Source organism: Sciurus vulgaris (genome assembly GCF_902686455.1).
Source record: "Sciurus vulgaris genome assembly, chromosome: 16".
In the NCBI taxonomy this organism is placed as follows: Eukaryota; Metazoa; Chordata; class Mammalia; order Rodentia; family Sciuridae; genus Sciurus; species Sciurus vulgaris.
The window spans coordinates 43553523-43577609 of NC_136477.1; the positions used below are offsets into that span (position 1 = coordinate 43553523).

The window sequence follows — 24087 nt, forward strand, 5'->3', positions numbered from 1 at the left end:
ACATTTTGTATACTTTTAAGCAACTCTTAAATATTACAGAAAAATAATAAACATATGGAGACAGTGCAGTACCCTATTTACAGTACAGCTGGAAATCAAATTTAAAGTAATCAAGTTTGAATGTACATAATTGTTAGTGCACTGACTACATGTCCAAAGGGAACAAAAGCCCCCTCCCTACCCCCAAACAAGACCTATATAATGGCCAGCAGTGATTAAATAGAAATCACAGACACCTGGTTTGTTTCATTTTTGTTGAAGAGCTCACATGACGGGAACACTATTTATTAAACTGCATTTATCAGTTTTTATACTCTTAAGATGGGGATACATCTGCTTTTTTTACCCCATTTAAAAAAATAATGGGACTGGCTATAATTTCAGTGCCACTAATTTCTTTTTTTCTTCCTGGACATGTGGGATGGTTTTTTTGTGGTTAATTTATTATTAAAATGTGGAATGTACATTTTAGATAAAAGAAATTATTTGCCTGAATATTGCAGCTAAGCAAAACATCTGGAGAATCCTATACATGTTTTTCAAAAGCCCAAATTAATCATTTTCAAATCTTTTCCATAGATGACTACTGTTCCAGTTTGGAGAAACTGGATGGTTAGTTGTGGATCCAGTCATTTGTCTTTATCCCTAATGATGAGATATGATTCCCTCATAACTTTCCAATGAAACACGTATACACATAGTTCTCATCTTCCCTTTCTATTGCTGTAACATTAGTTGGAGGGATACATGCATGTTATTAAAAATTAAGTTCAAAACACGTAAAATAATTCTGTATTAGAAACTTGACTCTATCATAAGTCTCTTCTTTTTGGAAGTCATACTGGGCCGGTTAAATGCTCCAATCCCGCTGTTAACAACATTTAGGAAGCAGAATATTCCAGCTAGTTCAAACTGGAGGTTTAGTTACTACAACACTGACTCCTGGATGGTTGTGTAGGTTCGGTAAGGTCTACTCCTCTTCCTCTAGCAGAATTTGCTCCTGGATTCTGTGGTTCATTCTTTGGCAACTTTTTAGCTGAGAGACAAATTATTAAAATAAATAAAATTAGAATATTTATATTAAAATTACCTTCGTCTGCTTATTTATAATTTCTAGTTAGGCTACAATTAAAGTTTCATATAAACATATGTTCACTCATTTCAAATGTTTATCTGAATGAAACAAGTATCTAATAAATGCCAAAACAAACCACTGTGGTTGCTCTTCTAAGGGAGTACATGTTCGGGAAGGGGTAGATGAAGACCAGTTATAGAAATAACTAAAAACTAAATTTGACTAGAACTATATGTAATTTTTTTACATACACTTAATAATACCAACAATGTTTGTCCTCTACTGTGCAACCTAATTATCACACAGAATTATGAAGATCACAACTCCTATTTCTTTCCTGGTTTTCACTGCCTTTACTCTTCAACCATCTACCCTTTTACCCCTTAGACCTCCCAACCCCACATAAGTGAACCCAGAGCCTTGAATACTAGGAAGAGCCTTACCACTGAGTTATACTCCCAGGTCCTTTTTCTCTCCTTATGTGCTGATAAAGAACCCTAATCTGATTCACCAGTAGTTATATCTATTTATAACTGATTCTAAAGGGTCTATCTCCAAAAACTGGATTCCAATTCTGTTTGAGTTAGATGAATGTGGCTTATCAAATTTGGACAAAGTCCTCTTTAGCTTTAATTCTGCTAAGTTCTGCCAGCTAATGGATATTTTTAGAGTATGAAAAATGTATCTAATGTAGCTTGTTTAATTCCTAAGATCATTGAAGTTGTTGGATTTACTTTTTGAGGGGAGAGGTTAATAACACATGTCTAGAGTTTTTACTGTAAGGGTGGCTGGACACTGGTCTCTATCAATCTTGGGGATGCAATACCATGGGAAGACCTACCATAGCCTTGATTCAGGTTACTCAGGAAGTTGAATATGTTTTACTTGAAAATATGAATGCCTAGTTGTATTTTGGATCTTTGACTCTTTATTTGTTCTATATATTCCACGTCAGCACTAATTTATCTTTAGAATCCTAGATGCTGGTTTGGGAAATGGATCCAGGATATAAAAAGGAGCACTGAAGTTCGGGTTCTAGGTATAGCTCTAGGAATGGCTCTAGAGATGGTAGCATAAATGGTAATATAATGTTAAATTTCTAGTCAAATGTATTTATAAACAATGCTCTGTAGGTCCTGGACACTGATACCAGACACAGAATAAGTTAGCATTATAAACTATTATAATTAACACCAAGTTAGGTTTTGTAATCACTAACCATTTTTCTCTTTAGCTTACTTCTCTAAGGGCTTTCAGAAATTAAATCTGAGTAATAGGAGGTTGAAGAAAAGTAACTGGAATGAAGAGCTTTTTAGTCCTTGAACTGATTAAAATTGTTCAGTGTACTACTGTGTGATTAAGAGTACAAATCCATTTATAGCTGGAATTTCTTTCAAGAAGGGACATCCTACATTGTGGATGTAGCTCAGTGGCAAAGTGCTTGCCTAGCATGTGAGAGGTCCTGGGTTTGATCCCCAGCCAAAAAACCAAAACAACAATAACAAAAAACAAACATTCTCACTTGGGGGGAGGGAAGGAAAAACTCTAATGCAGGCTACTTTATAATGAAAAGTGACCTTATATAACACATCTGAAATGTGAATAAAAGGTACAGCCCACCTGATGATCTTTCTTTTTCTGCAGGGGGGGGGGGGGTGGAGGGAGATTGAACTCAGAGCCTCAGGAATGTTAGACAAGTGCTCTACTACAAAGCTACAACCTCAACCCAGTGAAGTCTTAATATCATGGAAAAGTTTAAAATCCAGGCTGATTTAAGCAACTTATTATCTCCTTGTCCCCCGTTAACTTTTTAAATGTGATTACAGGCATAACAGGTCCCATTTGTAACAGCATATTGTCATATAATCTTTCAAAATGGTACCAGTATTTCCTTATCAAATTGCATAAGTTTCTCAGGAAAACATCTTAAACAGGCAAGTTTTTTTCCATTTCAAATAATCCACCATTAAACTTGATCACCTAGTGCAAATTATGAAAGCCTTTACCAGGTTTTCTTTAGCCTTTGATAAAGTTATTAATTGGTTAATTTGTCTAAGTTCAATGTAAGAGTGTTTCTTTTGGAGGGTCAGAATTGTGTACACTGTAGTTAAGAATTCCTGTTGTACAATTAAAAAATATATATATTATGGGATGAGAATAATGCCAGGCTCAAGAAACTGTGGAGGCAGTAAACTGTGATAACTACCAAACTAGACCCCCTCAAGTAGACTGCGCATAACTCAAAAACACTGGAAGCAGGGTCAACAGAAATCTTTTTGTTATTTAAAAAAAAAAAAAAAAAAAAAAAAAAAGACTTGATACTACTTCAAACACTATTACCTATAATCAAAAACTGAAATAGTAATTACCATGCTAAAAGTACCTTGAAGCAAAGATAAAAGTACTGTTTAGAGCGGAGATAAAGCACAGATAATTGTTTCGCCTTCCTTCTTTACCCTTGTGCCTCAAAGTCTGAAATCTTCTCCTATACGATGTTTATATTAAAATAATTTTTTGGGCTGGGGATGTAGTTCAGTGGTAGAGTGCCCATCTAACAAGCATGATGAGGCCCTGGATTCAATTCCCACCATTGCAGCAACAACAAAACAAAACTAAACAAAAACACCACTGAACTAAAAAAAGGAAAAAATAAAAACCAAAAAACAAAAAAACCCACCAAAATAATTGATTAGTCAATTTGTATACTTATGTATTATGTACTTTTCTGAGATACATTCATTAATACTTTAACTTCAAAAGGACTTGAAAAACAAAAAAGGTAGTGCAAAGGATAATCTAAATTACTGATCAGCAAAAAAACATTATGTCTAAATGTTACTATAGTAAATACTGCCCTGAGTTTTTGTTTGTTTTGTTCTAGGAGTCTACATGTATCTGTGGTTTCAGTTACCCACAACTGAGTAAGGTCAGAAAATATTAAATGGAAAATCCCAGAAATAAACAATTCACAAGTTTTAATCTGTGTGCTATTCTGACTCACAGGATGAAATCGTGCACCATCCCACTCCGCCCAACCTCGGACATGAATCCTATCTTTAGAGTATTCACAATGTATAGGCTACTTGCCCATTACTACTACTAACCGCTATATTCCCAATCTTTTCTATTTTGAGACAGGTTCTTGATACGCTTAAGGCCTTGCTAAGTGGCTGAGGTTGGTACAGAACTTGAGATCTTCGTTTCCCAAATCGCTGGGATTACAGGCATGTGCCACTGTACCCTATGCCCAATACTTCTTAGTAGTCATCTCTGTTCTCAGACTTACTGTCGAGTGTTGCAGTATCTGGGTTCAAGTAACCCATATTTTGCTTAATAAAGGCTCTGAAGTACAAGATTATAGATGCTGGCAGTCTATATATGCTGAAGAAAACCCATTAAATGCTTCTTTCAAGTGAAAAGGTAAAAGTTATCAAGATAAAAAAATAATCTGATGCTAATGCTGCTAGGATCTAGAGTAAAAACAAATCTTTGGAGTTGAAGATGTATATCAAACTTGTCTAGGACTTTTGAGGCCTCAGGTTCAATCCCCAGCATCAATCAAAAATAATCTATGAAATTGTGATGGAAAGAGAAATTTGTGTTAGTTTTGCTGTTCTACCTCAAACTGCAGAAGTTATACCCACAGTATGTGATACACAGTTAAAAGATGAAAATGGTCATTTGTTTCTGAGTCAAGGGGAAAAAAAAAAAAGATTGAAAAGATATTAAAAAATAGGAGTTGAATACTTCCAAGGTTTTAAGCATCTGCTGAAGGTCTTGGAATGTATTTCCCATAGAATTATTGTGTATAAAAAGTATACTCATAGGAAAATATGTATCCAACTTTTTGGTGACAGCTTTGGGAAAATCTGCTTTAACTATCACATCCACTACACCAAGCATAACCCACCTGGCAGAAACTTGCCTAAACTGATGCAAGTAGGTAGTAACTTTTCAAGTTTAACAATATTACTAACAGCATTGCTTAGCAGAACAATCCTAAGAAAGTAGTACAATTTTTAAAAATTCAAGAATTGTTTAATACAGATAAATCAAATGTTCCATATTTGTTTTGCCTATTAATCATTTGAAAAAAAGGTATTATTAACCTTACCTATTGCCATGAATATTTCATTTACATTCATTGATGTTTTAGCTGATGTCTCCATGAATAATAAACTGTTGTCATCTGCATAGGACTGTGCTTCCTGTTTGTAGAAAAAGAAATGAGATATATTCCATGGACACATACTATAACTGATTTTTGTTGCAGAAAAAGGTGGCCTCCTTATTACCACTCCAACTTGATTACCTATAATCAACAACTAATATGCTATAACAGAAACACTATATGGGGACAATTTTACCATTGTGTGTGTGTGTGTATATATATATATATATATATATATATATATATATATAAGATTTTTTAGTTGTCGATGGATTTTCATTTATTAACGTGGTGCTGAGAATTGAATGCAGTTCCTCATGCATGCTAGGTAAGCGTTCTACCACTGAGCTACAATCCCAACCCTAAATATATATATATTTTTGCCTTAACTTCTTACACTATCCTGCCTTGATCATCTGGTCTAATATTAAATCTGATTTCAAATAATGAATTAGTTTGGGGAAGGTGTTGGGGGTAGGGGAATATAAAACTCTCATTGATTTCAATGGTGAATTTTACTCATGCCAATTAACTGCAATGAAGACTAAGAGAAATCAAATGTGTAAGACTGACTTCAACCACTGAATGGCATCCTCATGTTTAATTTTTAATGACTTCCATAGTAACATAATTTTGAACATCTCATGAATCATTCCTTTGAAAATTACATTACCGCCCTACATTTTTGTCATGCTTTACAGCATGACAAATAAATATATTATTGCTTTTGATCCTCACAGCTGTTCTGAGGAACAACCAATTATCTGTCCCATTTGACAAACTGAGGTTCCTTTGAACTGTACTGACGGGTCACTTTTGACTATAATTTAGTGCTCTATTATTCCATAATAGGGAGAAAACTGTCTAGGAAAGAATAATAGATGTTACCACACCTCACAAAGTTGGTGAATGAAAACTATGTAATATGCTCAGCTTAATACTTAATGGCGCAAGAAATAGTTTGCTTTCTCTCAGTGCATGCATTACATCTATCACCATCAAAAAAAAAAAAAAAAGGAGAAAAAGGGAAGAGAAGGCAGTTGGGGTGGGATCAGATAACAAATATACAGGGAAGATCAGTGGACTAGAAGATGGAGAACAAGAAGGAGGAAGGGAGGATGGGAAAGGGAAGGAAATATTGAATTAATTTAACAAAATCAAGTTATATGCATATACAAATGTACCAAAGGGAATTTCACTTTTATGTATATGTAGAAAGTACCAATCAAAAATAAATAAAGGGGTGAAAGGAAGATCAGTAGAGAAGAAAAAGGAAAACGGAGGAGGGAAAAATGTGGGAGGAATGGGAACCGAAATCAAATTCCTTGCATAAATGATTTTGTCAAAATGAACCAAACCACTATGCATAATTATAATGCTCTAATAAAAAAATGAACATTATTCCATCTCTAATATAAGTATAATGACTACAACCAGACTTTTCTGGTAGAGAAGCCAATGAGCAAGAAAATAAATAATTTTAAAAGGTCTAATTAGAGGATTTCAAATGATGAACACTTGCTTTATTATGTAGCAAGGAACATTCTGAATTAGCTATCACAAATAATATACAAACTAGATTTTAAATTTCTTTTTAATTATTTTTTTCTTTTTGGTATTGGAGATTGAATCCAAGAAAGCTCTACCACCAGGCTCTGTCCTTAAAACCTTCTTATTTTTCAAACAGTGTCTCATTAAGTTACCCAGATTGGCCTGAACTTCCAATTCTCCCACCTCAGCCTCCCAAGTAGCTGGGTTACAGGGTTGTGTTACCGCATCAGGAGAGCAATTGTTTTTGCTTTGTGTATTTCTGCACTGTTTGTGAAAATTTTAAAAAATTCTTTAAGTTGACAAAATCTTTGAAACAGTGTTTATTTTACAACAAGATAAGGTTTAAAAATTCAGGCTTATCAGGAGAAAAAAACAGGAGTGTGTCTGAATGCATGCACAATTCTGGAGATAAGATCCAGAGATTATGTACATGCTAGGCAAGTACTCTACTACTGAGCTATACCCTCCAACCCCATCTAGAGAGACAATTTAGCATGTATACCACAACTGTTTTATAAATCTGTTATTTTCTATAATTTGAATGGTTTTAAAATCATTTGCAAACAAACATGTGCCTTCAAGTGAAAGTTAAATTCAACATACCTGGAAATCTACAGCTCTTTTATTTGCTAGATCAGCCTTGTTTCCTGATAAAGCTATTACAATGTTAGGACTTGCTTGCCTCTGAAGTTCTTTAACCCAGTTTTTGGCTCTTGCAAAGGATTCCTGTGAAACAAAGGAACAGCTATTTAGCATAAGCTCAAAAAATGATAAGGAAGCATCTTTATGAGACAAGGCTTTAAGAGGAGACTCTATGGGAAGAAAATTTCTTAGGACTGTTTTATTATTTGAGGCTTTTTTTTTTAATCAAAAAAGCTTTAGTAGAAAGATTATATTTGGCTATCAAAATTTTTCAAAATCTTTTTATCTCATCAAAATTCTTAACACCAAAAATAGATATTCAATCCAGTTTCAATGTAGAAGGCATTTGTACTTACCTCATTAGTGATATCATATACAACTATAGCTGCTTGTGCTCCTCTGTAGTACATTGGTGCTAGACTGTGGTATCGTTCTTGACCAGCTGTATCCCATATTTCAAACTTTACTGTTGTGTCATCAAGACACACGGTTTGGGTCAGAAAAGCAGCTGGAAAAAAAAAAAAAAATCACTAAGTTTATCATTTTCTTGAAAATGCCTTCAAAATAAACACACCTGGAAAATATATTGCATACCTGTAGTTAATAGACTTTAAGTAGTTGCGAAATCTGTACTTCAAAACTATATTATATATATGCCTACATGAGACCTTTGTAGTGAAATCACATATTGAAAAAGTTTAATAACAATTTGTTGTGGGGCTAGAGGTATAGCTCATTGGTATAATTTGCTATAATTTTTAATAAGTTGAAGAATGTGTTTCTAAATTGCTTTGTAATTTATGTAAATTAATATTCTTTAAAAAAATTTTTTTGTTTTAGTTGTAGGTAGACACAATACCTTTATTTTATTTTTATGTGGTGCTGAGGATTGAACCCAGGGACTCACGCATGCTAGGTGAGCGCTCTACCACTGGTCACAACCCTGGCCTGTAAACTAATATTCTTGACCAATGGGGAGAAAAATAGTCTTTTGCATCCATGAATTCAACCAAGTGTGGACTGAAAATATTCACAAAAAAGCCTATCTGTGCTAGGCATGGTGGCATGTGTCTGTAATCCCAGTGGCCTGGGAGGCTGAGGTAGGAGAATCACAAATTTGAAGCCAGCCTCAGCAACTCAATGAGATCGTGCCTCAAAATAAAAAAAAAAGGGCTGGGAACATGGCTCAGGGGTTCAATTGCTAGTACCAAAAAAAAAAGAAAAAAAGAAAAAATGGATCTCAACACATACAGATTTTCTTTCTTGTCATTATTCCTTAAGCATTACAGTATAATCATAGTATAGCAACTACTTACATAGCATTTACATTGTATTAGATATTATAAGTAATCTAGAGAGAAGAGAGATAGGTTATATGCACTTTATAAAGAACTTGAGCACTGATAGATTTTGGTACCTGTGAAGATGGTGGTGGTATGTATGATCCAGAAATAATGCCCCACAGATACCTATGAATGATTGTATACTTATAACTAACATCTGCATTGCTAACACTATGCCCTGTTGCATTTTCCTGTTTTATACTGGCACATTCTAGTGCATCATTACTTCAGTATAGATTTAATTTGTTACATATATTTAATATTCACTACTACCTCTTCTTTTCTTTGCTCTAAGAATTTTTGTTTTTGTTTTCAGGTGCTGGGGAGAATATTTGGATTTCTACTTTTTCCATCTGTGCCCTTCTCTGATTCCATTTTTAATTCTAAGAAAGTACCATTATAAAATGATGCTTTTTTTTAAATCACAAGACCCACACAGAGGGGCGGGTGATGTAGTTAAGTGGCATGCTTGAAATCCATCAATCGCCAGCAAACCTCCTTCCCCAAAAGAACTACATACACAGTCCACTTCAGCAGCTTGCTTGTTAACAGCCATTATACCTTGCAACTCCTCTCCTCCATTAACTTTGGTACTTAGAGACCTATCCCTACCTTACCACAGTAAATTGGTATGTTCCTCCTCTAAGTTTCAGTTCATCAAAACCTCTTCCCCAATTGATATGAACTTGAATTAGAAAATTTTCTTTAACTGCTATATCATCCAAAAAAATTTGATTCATATTTTAACAGTACATCTAGCTGTTTATTTTTCATAAGATTTACTAATATCAAATGTGACAAGTCTAATGAAATGCATTTCTTTAATATTAGATAAACTATTTTTCATATTTTTAGGTCAACTGATTGCTGGTTTTAGTACTAGCAACTACAATCTTGTGAAATTTTGCAAACATAATTACAAATGTCTCTGAACTAGATTCTAATGTAGTTTTGTGAATTCTCACAAATAGCCTTATTTAAGATATTTTCTACTTCAGCTCAAACTTCTTTTACCAAACGTATTTTCTCAAATCCTGTATTTGTTAAAGGATATTTAGAACTGTCATGAAAACAACTCTTATAGAATCAAAAAATATTTAACAGCTGAAATCAAGTAGTTTGATGCAAATTTGCCAAAAAAAAAAAAAAAAGAAAGGATTAAAATCTAAAATCAGATTGTTTTCACTTTTAGATATACAATGACCACAAAGCACATTAGTAATGAAAATATTCATTTAAAATTTTATAAATCAACTCTAGGCTCAGGGATATAACAATTTTGTTGCTTTAAAGAAAATATGGTTCAATTCTCAAACCAGATAAAACTATCACAAAGACCACCAATCTTCTTTAAATATATTTAAATAAAATACAGGCAAAGAAATATACACTAAAATAACAATGGCCCATGAACAAACAGACATGCTTTCGGAAATACAAAGCTGTTATACTATAAGAAAAATGTATTTTTATTAAAACATTTTTAATAATTTTTACTTAAATAAATAACAGTAAGGCATCTGTATTGATACCCAGTCCTAATACATATGTAGGAGTCTTCCTTAGATTTCAGCAAATGTTCCATCTTTCAAAGTAAAATCAGATCATGTTTAATAGGAAAGTTCTTAGGCATTCTCTCTAAATCATAGAACAAAACAAGGATATCCAATATTACCATAATTTGATATTACTTCATATATTCTTGTAAATAAAATTATTAGAAAGAGATATTCTGAGAGAAGCAGGATTATCATGAAAACAAAGGCTTCAGCTAAAACAGAACAGATGATTTCTTAAATTTGGCTGGAACAAACTGAAGTCAACATCATTACAGTACACTGGCAATAACCAAGTGAAAACACATGGGAAGGAGAAAGAATCCCAGGTTAACAAAGAACATAAACAATCATTCCTTAAGTCCACTCAGAAACTCTTCTTCACCCCACCCTAGTTGTTATCTCCTACCCGTGCTCTCAGAGTTCCCTGTGTTACGACATGTTTCACATCTTTTATAACTACTGTTTTATTTATCTTTTCCTAGACTGGAGAGTTCCCTGAGAAGTTCTTCTCTAGCATCTAATATAAATCCCCATTCATAGAGATGTTGAAAACTGCTCAAAGAAAGAAGTTCAAAAAAATATGTGGAACCATTTAGGGGCTATTTTAGATAAGATCTAAATTAAAAGTTCCCAAATTGGGAAAAGATATTTCAAGTTATTATTATAAGGTTGAGTATCTCTAATCCAAAAATCTGAAATGCTCCAAAATTAAAAAATTGAAGAGCAATGACATAATATCACAGTAGGAAATTCTATACTATGAACTTCATTTTGTTTAAAATATTCTATAAATTTGTTTTATGTATAAAATTATCAAAAATATTCTATAAGATATTAATCTATCATATAGATAAGATAGTGTCTATAAGGGTACAGGGTCCTGATATAATTGCCCAGGCTAGTCTCCAACTTGTAGTCCTCCTGCCTCAGCCTCCTGAGTAGCTGGAATTACAGGCGTGTGTCAGCATGCCTGGCTTGATGTGAAGCATTTTGGATAAGGGATACTTAACCCATATAACTAAACATGATATCAAACAAAAAAAAAAAAAACAAGATATTTTTAACTTGCTAACACTGTTCATGTATGAAAAACAGCATAATTTTGAGGAGGAAAGACTAATATTAGAGGCCCAGGAAGTTACCACAATATATCAAAAATAGCGAAAAATGCTACAGCACCAAGAGAACATATTACTGGAGTAGAATAGCCAAGAACATAAACTGTTGATATATATATATATATGTGTGTATATATATATATATATATTTAACTTCTCCTCTAAACTTCAGTACAATATAACTGAAATTTAAGTGACATCCTCAAATCCTTAGTGTGCCTAAGAAAGCTTTACTAGTCATTTATAATTATAAAAATAAATTCTGCCACCAGAAATATAAACTACTACATCAATACTGTAGCAACATTAACCAACCACAAACTTACCTGAATCTGAAAAACCACTTTAATTTATCCAAAATTTTCTGGCTAAGAACCATCACTTTCTTAGACCTCTTCATTTTCTCTTGACTTCCATCACCAGCACTAGCAGTTGGTTTTCTTTTCAGGCCCATATTTCACAAAGAAACAGCTTTTATCACTTGGAGAGTTACTGCGCACGCGACGACAAGTAGAGAAAAACAAAGCTGCGTTGAGATGCAGGTGCTGGCCTGTCTAACAGACTCCCTCTTTGAGCTACATGATGAACTCCTATTAGCAAGCTTGGTAGGCAAGCCGAGTAACATTCTTCCTCAGCAAAACTACAAATTGTTAGATCATAGAGCTTGAAGTCCATTGAGAATAGCTAAAACTATATATGCTAAATCTGCAAATACTGAAGGTCCATAACATGTGAGACCCTAAATAATGAGCAAGGAAGAGACATTATAATACTCTGGGCAAGGAAAAAATATACAAATTGCTATTGTTAAAACAATGAAAACTGAAGTTAAGCTCCCCTATATCTAAAATGATTCTATAAAACTGAAAAACACCATTCTCACCCAGGTTACAATTATTATTTGCAATACTAGAGATCAAACCACCCATGGCCTTATTCAGTGAGCAAAGCACTCTACCACCGACCTATATCTCTAGTCCTCCAAGTTATCATGTATCACATTTGATAGAAAAGAATTATTTTTAGAATTGTTCAAATTTGCCACATATGACAATCAGGATTATACAAAAATTTGAGGCTTCAAAAGTAGTCAATTAGTAATGAACAAAGTTATCCATACAGCAAAAATGATTCTTCTGAACCAGCAAAAATGAAACAAAATGAAGATACAGCAAAAACTCATGCTCTGTATATTGAGATAAGGCCTTGCTAAGTTGCCCAGCCTGTCCCCAAACTTGTGATCCTTCTGCCTCCGTTTCCAGAGCAGCTGGGATTACAGGCATATGGCAAGGCACCTAGCTGTTTTGGAAAGAATTTTGACAACATGGATCAATGACACAAAATGCTGACATTTGTTAATCTAATAATTTCATGGAATTTATAAAAGTTGGTGTAGGGATAAAATAAACCCTCATGCTGAAAGAATTTAATATTTAGCAAAATCAACCTAAGTAAATGAAAACACTAGTGACTTGGTAAGTTTTAAATAGCAATTAAATTAGGTAAAACTAGTTTTAAGATGATCTATTAGAGGAAAAAACAGATTACACACATGTGTGTGTAAGTGTGTACACATCTAAATTTCTGGCAGGAATAGGGAGGGTATATTTCATAATAGGGAGATATTAAGAAAATATGAACAGAAAAACATAAAAGAAACTAAAACAATAGTGTAGCCCCCAAGGTAGATCACAATGAATTATTCCTCTGTAGAACTTTTAGAAACTAGATTTAGGGTTCTGATGAAACTCTAGGATATATTAACTAAAGAGGGGAAGGGCCCTGTTCAACATCTCAGTAGTGGAACGAAGACTGTGGTCATAAAATCCAAGTTTTTTTTTTTTTTTTTTTTTTAATTTAAGGAAATGATGTATAAAGGAAGCAAAGGTTTTTAGAACCAACCAAAGAATTCAATAAATGAATTCAAGGATCTGGATCAAACATTTAGATGAATAAGTGGGATGGATAACAGAAAGCAGACCAAGTAGCACCAAGAACCAGGCACCAAAATTGTCTGTAAAAATAGAAACTGGAGGGAGGGAAGGGGGTATGGAGGTAGGAACAATTATACTCCATTTATGTATGACAGATCAAAGTGCACAAATGCATTCTACTGTCGTGAATAAGTAATTAGAAAAAATAAAAAAATTAAAAAAATAGAAACTGGTTTGCTGGGGAAATGAGTGCTAATAGCAATAATCTAACAATAGATTCTCAGACATAAGCACTTTAGAAGATAAAATTATACAAAGAGAAGAATATATGGATGGTCTAGAGCAGACAAAAAGCAAAATAAAATTGAGATAATATTTCCTGTAAAACTGCATATGTGTATAGGAGAAGCACCTGGTAGATGACAACAGAAGAGATGCTCATGTAGTCAGGGAAAAGTCATCTTTCAGCTAACACAGGGAGAGAAGAAAGGGGACAAAAACAGAGCAGAGCAGAGAATAAAGCATACACACTGACTAAATCCAAACAGAAAATACTGCAGCCAGGCATGGTGGTGCACACCTGTAATCCCAGCTACTAGGAAGAATGAGGCAGGAGAATTGCCAAGTTTGAGGCCAGTCTGAACAACTTAGCAAGACCCTGTCTCAAAATAAAAAGGACTGGGAATGTAGCTTGGTGGTCAAGTATCCATGTATTCAATTCCTTGTTTCAGAAGGAAAAAAAAAAAAACAAAACAAAAAAACCAAAAAAAAATCCAAAACTTTCAGGGATGAGAGCCTCTGGTTATATTCACATATTCACAAGAAGCATAATCCTAAACAATAAAGCCTTTGCTCACAGGATTGAAAAATTTTTTTAAACAGAAATATAAACATAGTATAAATACAAGTAACATAAATGTATTTAATAGGAATATAAACTTAGACTGGACTATATTTCAAAATATGGAATTGGAAAGCAGAATAAAGGTATACATTACAAAGAGGAAAGGTTAAAAAAAAAATAAGAGATGGGGGAGATGTTACTACAACTTATTAAAAAGTATTAGGCAAAAGCTCCTAAAACAGCACAGAAGTTAATGAAGTTAACATAGATTTAAGGAAAATAGATGGCTATATAAAAAAATGTCTATGAAAGATACTTTATAGAAAATAGATAATTCATTAAACAGTTCAACAATACTTTATTAAACTCCTTTAATGTAGGAGGCCAATACCCAGATTAATTTGCAAAGGAGGTTTCTCTCACTCACCTCCTGGTTTAAGACCTAGCTCACCATGTTTCCTGCCTTCAAAGGAATGTTCCAGACCTTTAAGACATTACTGGACTTCAAAGTGATCCACTCATGCTTAGCAATAAGCCTACCTGCAAAGTGAACTTAAAAGTTCTAATAGTTGACAATTTTACAACATAGGACTAGAAAAGGTTCAAGGAGAGGAGAGGAGATAGGGAAGACTTTAAACCCAAGATTAACAGGCAGGGGGGACCAAACAGTTACAGGAAACCTGTAATCTCAGAACCTAATTATCTATGACAAGCAACTCTCCAAAGAAATTGGGAGTGCTCTAAGGGAGAAAAGTGATGAATAATGCATATATGATTATATAAAAATAAGCCCAATAGATAACTCTAATGCACAAACAAAAACATTTTAAAAATCTGATATTACAAGAGTAAATCTGGGGAGGGAGGTTCTAAGATAATATCCACTACTTGATAATATCCACTACTTTGATTCTTTGCAAACAAAATGCAAAGAATAAAAGTTCACATCAATAAGGGAATGGTTAAAAAAAATAAGAAAAGGTTAAATTTCCCATTACTAAAATAAATACGAATAACAAAAATACTGAAAAATCTTACCATTAGTAAAATGAAACAGTATGACTATCACAAAGAAAAGTGAGGAAGCTGTTTTGATATGGACAGATTTTGTATCAAATTGTATTTTCCAAGATGGCTGCTCCAAGATTTTCCTTTATCACATTCTTACCATGATTTTGGCACTTGCCCCTTGAATCTGTGCCAGTCTGAGTCAAGAATAGAACTGATACTTCTCTGTGACTTCTGGGACTAGGTTATAAAAGAACACCCAGCTTCTACCTGGTACTTTTGAGACATTCAAGGCAGTCATAATGTAAAGAAAAACCCAGAACAGGTGGAGAGGCTACATGTAGGACAGTTATAGCTAAGAGCTCTAGCTGAGACACCCAAAAAGAGCTGGTATATGTTAAGACTATCTAGCTGGGCGCAGTGCCACATGCCTGTAATCCCAGTAATTTCAGAGGCTGAGGCAGGAGGATCACAAGTTCAAGGCCAATCTTGCAACTTGGTAAGACCTCATCTCAAAATAAAATACAAAAAAAAGAACTGGGGATGTAGATCAGTGGTAAAGCACCCTTGGGTTCAATCCCCAATACAAAAGTAAACTTCTGAGTTTTGGGATCATTTGTTTCTTAAAAATGAATAAAACAGTATTAAAGTAAAAAATATACAGCATACTACATAGCTCTGATATGTTTTAAAATTTATAAAAAGGGGAGAACAATCTATAAATATGAATGGTATTAATCTTGAATGATAAGGCCACAAAATGACATTATCTCTGGTGAAAAGAATTAAGTGGGCAAGGAGAGGAGTAAGACTTCCTAGTAAACCTTTAAAAAATTTTTTTTGGTATTGGGGATTGAACCCAGAGTAGTGTGCACGCTAGGCAAATGCTCTACTGCTGAGCTACATCTCTAGCCCTTTATGTGGACAGCATAATATGAAAACAGTGATATTAATTTAGAAACATGGGTAGTTTAAATTTTATCTAATATTCTTTACTATCATATTATTTTCCTTAAGTGACACATAAAATTAAAAGGACCCCTGTGTCAAATATTACATAGGGGTAATATATATAATGAAACCTTGTCATGTGTACCTTAACTCTAACTTTGAACCACATTTTCTAGTCTAACAGTTTCTTACAAGGAAAACACACACGAAAAGAACACACTCTCTCTCTCTCAATTCCAGAACACAGGTTGCACTGAAGATCCCATCTTGAATCTCATTTGTCAGTTGCAAAACATTAGGTAAACTACTTAAGCTACTGCCTCAGTTTCCTCATCTATAAAATTAGTATTTACTAACTTTTTAGCCATAATAAAGTACAAATGAAACTCATGAAAATACTGTGTAAGTTCTACAAATGCATGTAACCATTTTAAGTATACTATCTTTATTACCTAGTATTTCTTTGAAGTCACAGTTTTCTAAAACTTGCAAATCACTTATGAATGCAATAGAGCATAGAAGAATAGAAGAAAAAGAATTCTATTCATTCATGTTCGAACGGTAACATGAACTCACTGCTACAAAAGGGAACATATTTTGGTTTTAGTTTTATGCAGAGATAAAGGACCTATTTTTTGAGAAAAGTTGAAAGGTGTCCAGTAATTATGCAGTTACTATAAATCAGATCACCCTCTTTTCTGGAGTTCAAAGAATATTCGCTTTCTTCAACAGTCCAGAGGTTAAAAGATATTAAGTGACTGAATCCTCATCCTGCTTCTATCCTTTTCACTTATGTTATCTTAAAAAGAAGGTAAATTCTGTTGAGCAACACTTTATTTTGTTTTTGCAATATTTGTAAAGCACTGAAGATTTTATTTTCCAAGTTCAACATGTGACTTCAGTAATATTTTCACCTCCAGGGATTTAGAAATTAAGTAGCTAGAGTTTATATTTACAGAAAAATAGTCAATGATAGTACAATAAAGCACACCTGTAATCTCAGCTATTTGGGAGGTTGAGGGAGAAGGATTATAAGTTTGAGGAAAACCTGGATACCTGTTTCAAAAAATAAAGAGGGCTGTGGATGTACGTTAGTGGTAGAGCACACTTGCGTAGCATACGCAAAGCCCTGGTTTCAATTCCCAGGAAAGCTACTCTCCCAAACACCCAGTGGCTTGGGAGGGTGACGCAGGGGGACTCCAAGTTCCAAGTCAGTCTCACTAACCAAGCCAGGACTTAAGCAAGTTAGCGAGAACTTGTCTCAAAATAAAAAGGGCTGGGGATATGGCTCCATGGTTAAGTGCCCCTGGGTTCAATCCCCTACCCCCATAAAAAAGATAGTCAATGATTTAAAAAACTTATTCTTGTTGTTTTTATCTTAGATACCTGTTTTCTACAAAGAGGCCTTTTGACAAGGCTATCAATGATGATACCAAACGATAAAATTACCCTCCCATAGGTTAGGCAAGTGCTCTATCACTAAGCTACACCTATAGCCCAGAATTCTTATTTACTCCACTAAAAAGCAAACTTTTAAAAAGCTTCCCATTCTACAACATTCACCATTATTCCAAACCAACTGTCTTTTATGTGTCTCTCACTGCAAGGTCAATTAATCAGAAATCATATTCAGAACAGAGAGAACCACAAAGCTAGCAAAAGTGAACTGAATATAGCCAAATATAGCCAGAATAGATCAGACCAAGTCCATGCACTAAAGCTTATGCAAATTGATATTTCTTCAGAATGTAACTAATAACATTTTCTTTTTATGCATATCCTCTTTTGGATACACACACACACACACACACACACACACACACACACATATGCACACAAACATCTATAACACCATTAGTTGGAGATTTAGGTTTTATATAAAAAGTGATGATAATGTCACTTTGACTTACTTTAATATATATATAGTACTAGATTATAATACTCAATTTATCACTCATATGAAACTAAAAGGTCATCTTTGATTTCTAATTCTACAATGTTGGGAGCTCAGTAAATCTGAATAAAATATATTTTTGACAACTTAATATTACTTTCCAGTATACAAAAGAATAAAAGCAGTAAATTGGTGAATCAATAGAGGCAGTTTCACTAAGTTAGAGCTATCTGGCAAAATAGCATTCTACCAAACAGCTTTGAATACTTACCTGCACTAGAAAGCATCAACACAATTACCAAAGGGCAAAAACTGATGCTTATAAATGATTCATGATTTCCATGAAATAATTTTTTTTTTTTTTTTTTTTGGGTGCTGGGGAGAAATAAATTTTAAGAGGAAAAAATGGTTAAAATGTATTGATGGTATTATTTAATGTGGAGGAAAAAACAATCTAAAATAACGTCTGTTTTACCCTTGAGCCACATCCTGAAGCACTTTTATTTTTTGAGAGTTTGGCCTTGAACTTTCAAGTAGATGGGATTACAGGTGTGTGCCATTATGACTGGTTTCAACAATCTCACTTGACAAATGTGCAAACTGGGCTCATATAAATGTTTATGAAAAGGCACTAGGATTAGAACCAAACCTATTCTCAACTCCTAGAAAAAGTTACAAATGACAACATTTTAAATTAGAAAGTTGGAGAACTGATAGTGATTATTAAAAGACATTTTTAGGTGACTAAGTGGTACAAATTATATGAAACACCAACTCTCTACCAATTTATCTGAGTAACACAACCTATCAGATCCCAGCTATATACTTTCTAGAAGGAAGTATCATGCAATCAAGACACTATTCTTTCAGTTCAGAACAAATGACTAACTTTCACAAAATTTAACTCAGTATATCACAAAGCACAACAAATATATCAAAAATATTTTTCTCATGATCAAAAAACCCATATGCTGGTGTTGGTCCATGGGACCTCCTGTCCTTTCTCAAAAAGTACTTTTTTTCTTTTTCTCAGATCAAAACTAGAACCTCATGATAGGCAAGTACTCTACCAGTGAATCCTTTATAGTTTTGAGAAGTGGTCTTGTTAAGTTGCTGAGGCTGGCTTCAAACTTGTGATTCTCCTGGCCTTAGCCTCTCATGTAGCTGGCATTACAGTCATGCACCACCATGCCCAGCTTCAAAAATATTTAACAACATACAGATGCAAAAAGATAAAGTCTCGTTAAATAAGAGCACAGACAGACTACACTTTATACATATGCATAAGTCTTTCTGAAGACTAACAAGTGGAAGGAAACAGAAAGCTTTTTGCTACTGGGAAAACATAACTTCCTGAAATTTAAATTTCTGGTTGGCTTTTTATATTTAGGAAGAAACTTTACTTTTTCCTCTAGCTTTATTAAGGTATAATTGACAAAAACTATATTTATTTGATGTATAATGGGATATTTTGATATGTGCCTACATTGTGAAATGATCGAATCAAGCTAATTACAATGAAATTCCAGCTAAAATTAATTTAAATTAAGTGAATTAACATATTTACTGCCTCATATACCTACCATTCTATTGCTAAGATCTATTCTCTTAGCAATTTTTAAGTATATATTATTAACTGAAGTACCAGGAGTAACTTTCATGTACATTTAGGTATGATTCCATTTAATTGTATAATTTTTTTCTGGAGAAATCTTCCAACAAGTAACTCAGTTGATGTGAGGGACACACATTTAATGTAACATACATTACTATCTACATTTGTGAAAAACAAGAGATGAGTAAAACTTTACCATACAGAATTTTAAGAAACTTGGCTGTAAAAAATATTTTAAAAACTTCATTCTTAGGAAAGCTCAGGTTTAGGAAATATTTGCTTAAAGATTTTTTTTTTTTTTTTTTTTTTTTTTAATTTTGCTGAGCGTGGCAGTGCATGCCTATAATCCCAGTAACTGGGGAGGTTGAAGCAGGAGGATCCAAAGTTTGAGGTCAGAATCAGCAATTCTGTATAACAGTCATCATTCCAAAATAATGTCATTCTATGACAATACAACAAAAATAACAACAATAAAAATGACTCAGCAGGAACTAACACTGGTAGTGGTACCAACACTTAAAAAAAAGCATTTTATTCTATGTCAAGCTTTAATAAGAACTTCAATGAATTATTTCATATTAATACTTATAAAAAGTCAAGTAAGGTATCTCAGCAAGACTCTATTTTTAAAAAAGGGTTGGATATGTGGCTCAGTGGTTAAGCGTCCTTGTGTTTAATCCCTGGTATCAAAAAGAAAAAAGAAAAGAGAAACAAGTTGGGGTCAGGTACAGAAGCACATGCCTGAAATCCCAGTTACTCAGAAGGCTGAGGCAGGAGCATGGCTAAATTCAAGGCCAGTCTGGGCAACTTAGCAAGACCCTGTCTCAGAAATAACATAGAAAAGGTTGGTTATATAGCTCATTGTAGGTGCTAGCCTGTCATGCAATCCCTAGTACCACAACACACACACACACACACACGCTGACCTTAGGAAATTAGATGGATATTAAATGTACAAACTGCAGCATTCTACTCAGGATTTATAACTGTTAAGTAACTTAAAAAGAAGGCACTTAACTCCTTTATAATAAGTCACTGAATCCTTGTGGCAATAAAGAAAAAGCCTCATTGGTATAGATTACTGAAAATGGTGCATATTCGCTAGATAGGAAAAAAGAATTTATCAATGGGATATCCTCAGTGGGACAAAGAATAGATGATGAGTAAAAACAGGTAAGGAAAGGGTTCTCACAGAAAACGATATTGGGTAATGTGATATGAGCATACACAATACTTGTAATCCACAAACTAGAGTAATTGCATAAACAGAATTTTTTAAAATTCTGGAAAAACCTGAAATTTAACAGAAAGGAGGGTAGGCAAAAAAGCAGGCAGGCAGGTCAGCCAATTATTCCATTTGTGGAAGAACCAACTTTAGTATAAATGTAATGTTGATTACTCAGAACACATAAAGCAGTATTTCTCAAATCTTAGCATGCATCAGAATCATCTGGAGGACTTGTTAATATCTGGATTGCTGGCCCCCTTCAGTGTTTTGATTCAATGCTGGAACTTACACTTCAATAAATTCCTAGGTAATGTTGATGCTTGTGTAATAGGGAACATTAATGCTACTTACTAACCTCTGGGCTAGTTTTAGACAGACAATAGGGACATAAACATCATGCAGACTTTAAACTCTTATAAAGAAGCTAGAACTTCCTAAATTGCTATATATGGCACATAGCTACCTAACCTCATCACGAGTGTTACAAGATCAGGGGAGTGTCAGGTATGGTGAGGCAACGAGAACTCAAGTTATTTTTAGGGAGAAATTTAAAATTACAGAAGGATTTGGAAACCACAAATTTAAGAGTGCAGCATAGAACACAACAGATATAAAAATATGAGCTTTTCAGAACTAACATTACTAGAGATAAACAGTCAAATAACAAAATAAACAAATATATAAATAAAAACCAGTTAAGTTCAAAATAGTTGACCAGGTTCATTTGTTAGGTAACGTCTATCATACAGTAGTCCAAACAAAATTACACACTACTTATAAGTTTGGGACCTTTGGGGTTGATTATAAAATAGTTCAAACCTTTGAATCCTTAAAATGCTTAGAATCTTCCACAATTCCTAAGGATAGAGAGTGTTACTAAAGGCATAAAGAACAGTGTCCAAAGATGTAATCACAGAGGTACTATCTCAAATCCTAAAGAAATATGCAATCAGCATACTGAAAAAGAATACAATAACCAATAACACAGACATGTGGATGCAAATTCCTTTCAAAGTTGTTTTTGAACAGCCATATTTGATTTGTACAGCAGAAAACATCAAGGAAACTTTATACATAGAAATAATCTTTATAAAAATTCATTAACGAATGTACATAATCTAAATTGGTATTAAATGGAAATTATATAGCTACATATCAGAAGACAATGCATATTAATGATGCACTGATATGGGGTTAAATTTTCCCTTTAAACAGTCTTCTTGAGTCTTTTTCTATGTATTTCAGTATGTAAAGTTTTTATTATTTTAATATGTACTGGGAAAGGTGGGGAGAATAGCATATAGCAAGTCCTAATCTTTCTAACCTAGGGTATTTAACCCAGAACACCTATGTATTTTGGGAAACCAAAGGTTTTAGGGTGGATAGACATGACCCAGCAGTCTTCAAAACTCTTTATAAGATGGGTCAGGTTCCTCTGGTCAACACTGTATCTGGAGGTTAAACCTTCAACATAGATAATATTTTGTTATTAAGCCAAAGACACTGCAAAGGATGTGTAATATATTATGTATCAATATTTTTTAAAAGTTGAAGTTTTCAAACTCAAAATAAAAGATTCATGATATGAATTACACTGCTGATGCTCAGTAATTATAAAAAAATAAAACATTAAAACAATATAACACTCACAGGATATACAGAAGTAAGAGGTTGACAATCACCATTATACTGCATTTCTTAAACTGGAAATACAACTTACCTAGTAAGTTTCCCTTGCATAATAAAAAGTTTACAAGGTAAATTATGTAATTTATCTCACAAGGGTCTCAAATTATGAAAAAAATTCTCAGTGTATTTACTTATGAACATACATTAATAGCACTGTATGAAGTTCTATAATCTAAGAAATTCCTACCATCACCGGGCATATCTGTTTTGTGTATTTCTGTATTGTGTATTTCTAATCCCATTTCTTCCTGAAATGGGATTAAACTATATTCACAAATGTTTAAAAATATAGGATGGCAAAACATTCTGAATCTTAAAGCCATATGATTTCCTCTGACATTATCTAATTCTAAAGTTTTGTTTCACAGATGATACAGGCCTAAAAGAGTCTGTTTTGCTCCACTGCTATATAATGATGGGTTTGATTTTCCATCCTACTACAACCACTGTGATTACCTTCTCCTCCTCTCCCATCTTTTTCTTCAGGTTCCACTTTCTTCATGATCTGTTCATTAATTACTCACCTTTTTCTATTCTCCCACTTTAAAGAGGATTCTTACAAGTGTACCCTCGTAGTTTTTAAACTTAATTTATAAATTAGCATAAATTAACTAAAAAATAGTTGTTACATAGAATTCAAGGTTAACTCTTTTACTATTCATTCTCAAAACAATATAATTGAGCAAGTATTAGTTTGAAAAAGCTTCCAATCATTATAACTTTGATTCTACTCATGCCTACACCTGTATTTCAGCTACAATACAACCATGTTGGTAATTAACCAGGAAATCAAATTATAAAAAGACATGTTATCTTAACAAAAATCAAGAATGGTTTTAAAGCTTCAAGTCTGCTGGAACAGCTCTTTTCTTTCCTGAAAAATCTATTTAGGTATTCATAATCACCCATTTGGAACACCAAAATACTTTTTGTCAATGCAGGATTAAATTATATGATTCAAGGAAAAAGAGGCTCTCACCCCCAATAGTACTTTCTTGAAATTCATGAAATTGGCCTTTCACGAAACGAAGCACTAGGCTTGATTTGCCAACAGCAGACTCTCCCAGAAGTACTAGTTTGAACTGGCATATTTTATTTCCAGTGTTTGGCCCATTTGGTCTTGTTGCTCCTCGATTAGCCATGTCCAAATTTGAAAGAAGTTTCTAATTTCAGACTTCTAAATGCACTTCCAGGATGCAAAGTGTCAATTTATTTTTCTTTCTAGAGGTAAAGAAACCTGTGAAGAAACAAATATAAATTAAATATACAGATCAGTGAAACAAAGCAAACCTAGTATTCATGTCTTTAACAAGTTTGGCCCATACCATGTTATTATATAATTACAACCTTAACTGGACATTCAATGCCATTTACTTTATTTTACTATTTTTTAGAGAAATAATTTAAAGGCATAACATTCAAGCATTTTGATCACTTCGTAATTTGTAAAATCACTTTGTCATTT

The 24087-nt window shown here is 33.5% G+C and overlaps 1 protein-coding gene across 1 annotated transcript; it reads right to left on the minus strand.

Annotated features, from left to right (window-relative positions):
• Positions 1–30: 30 nt before the first annotated feature.
• Positions 31–23764, minus strand: RAB5A (RAB5A, member RAS oncogene family; the record flags this gene model as incomplete). The annotated part of the gene is made up of 5 exons (XM_079115167.1): positions 31–1036; positions 5190–5283; positions 7401–7523; positions 7796–7947; positions 23602–23764. 5 exons carry the CDS (start codon positions 23762–23764, stop codon positions 921–923), a joined length of 648 nt encoding a protein of 215 aa, XP_078971293.1. The 3' UTR covers positions 31–920.
• Positions 23765–24087: the final 323 nt, after the last annotated feature.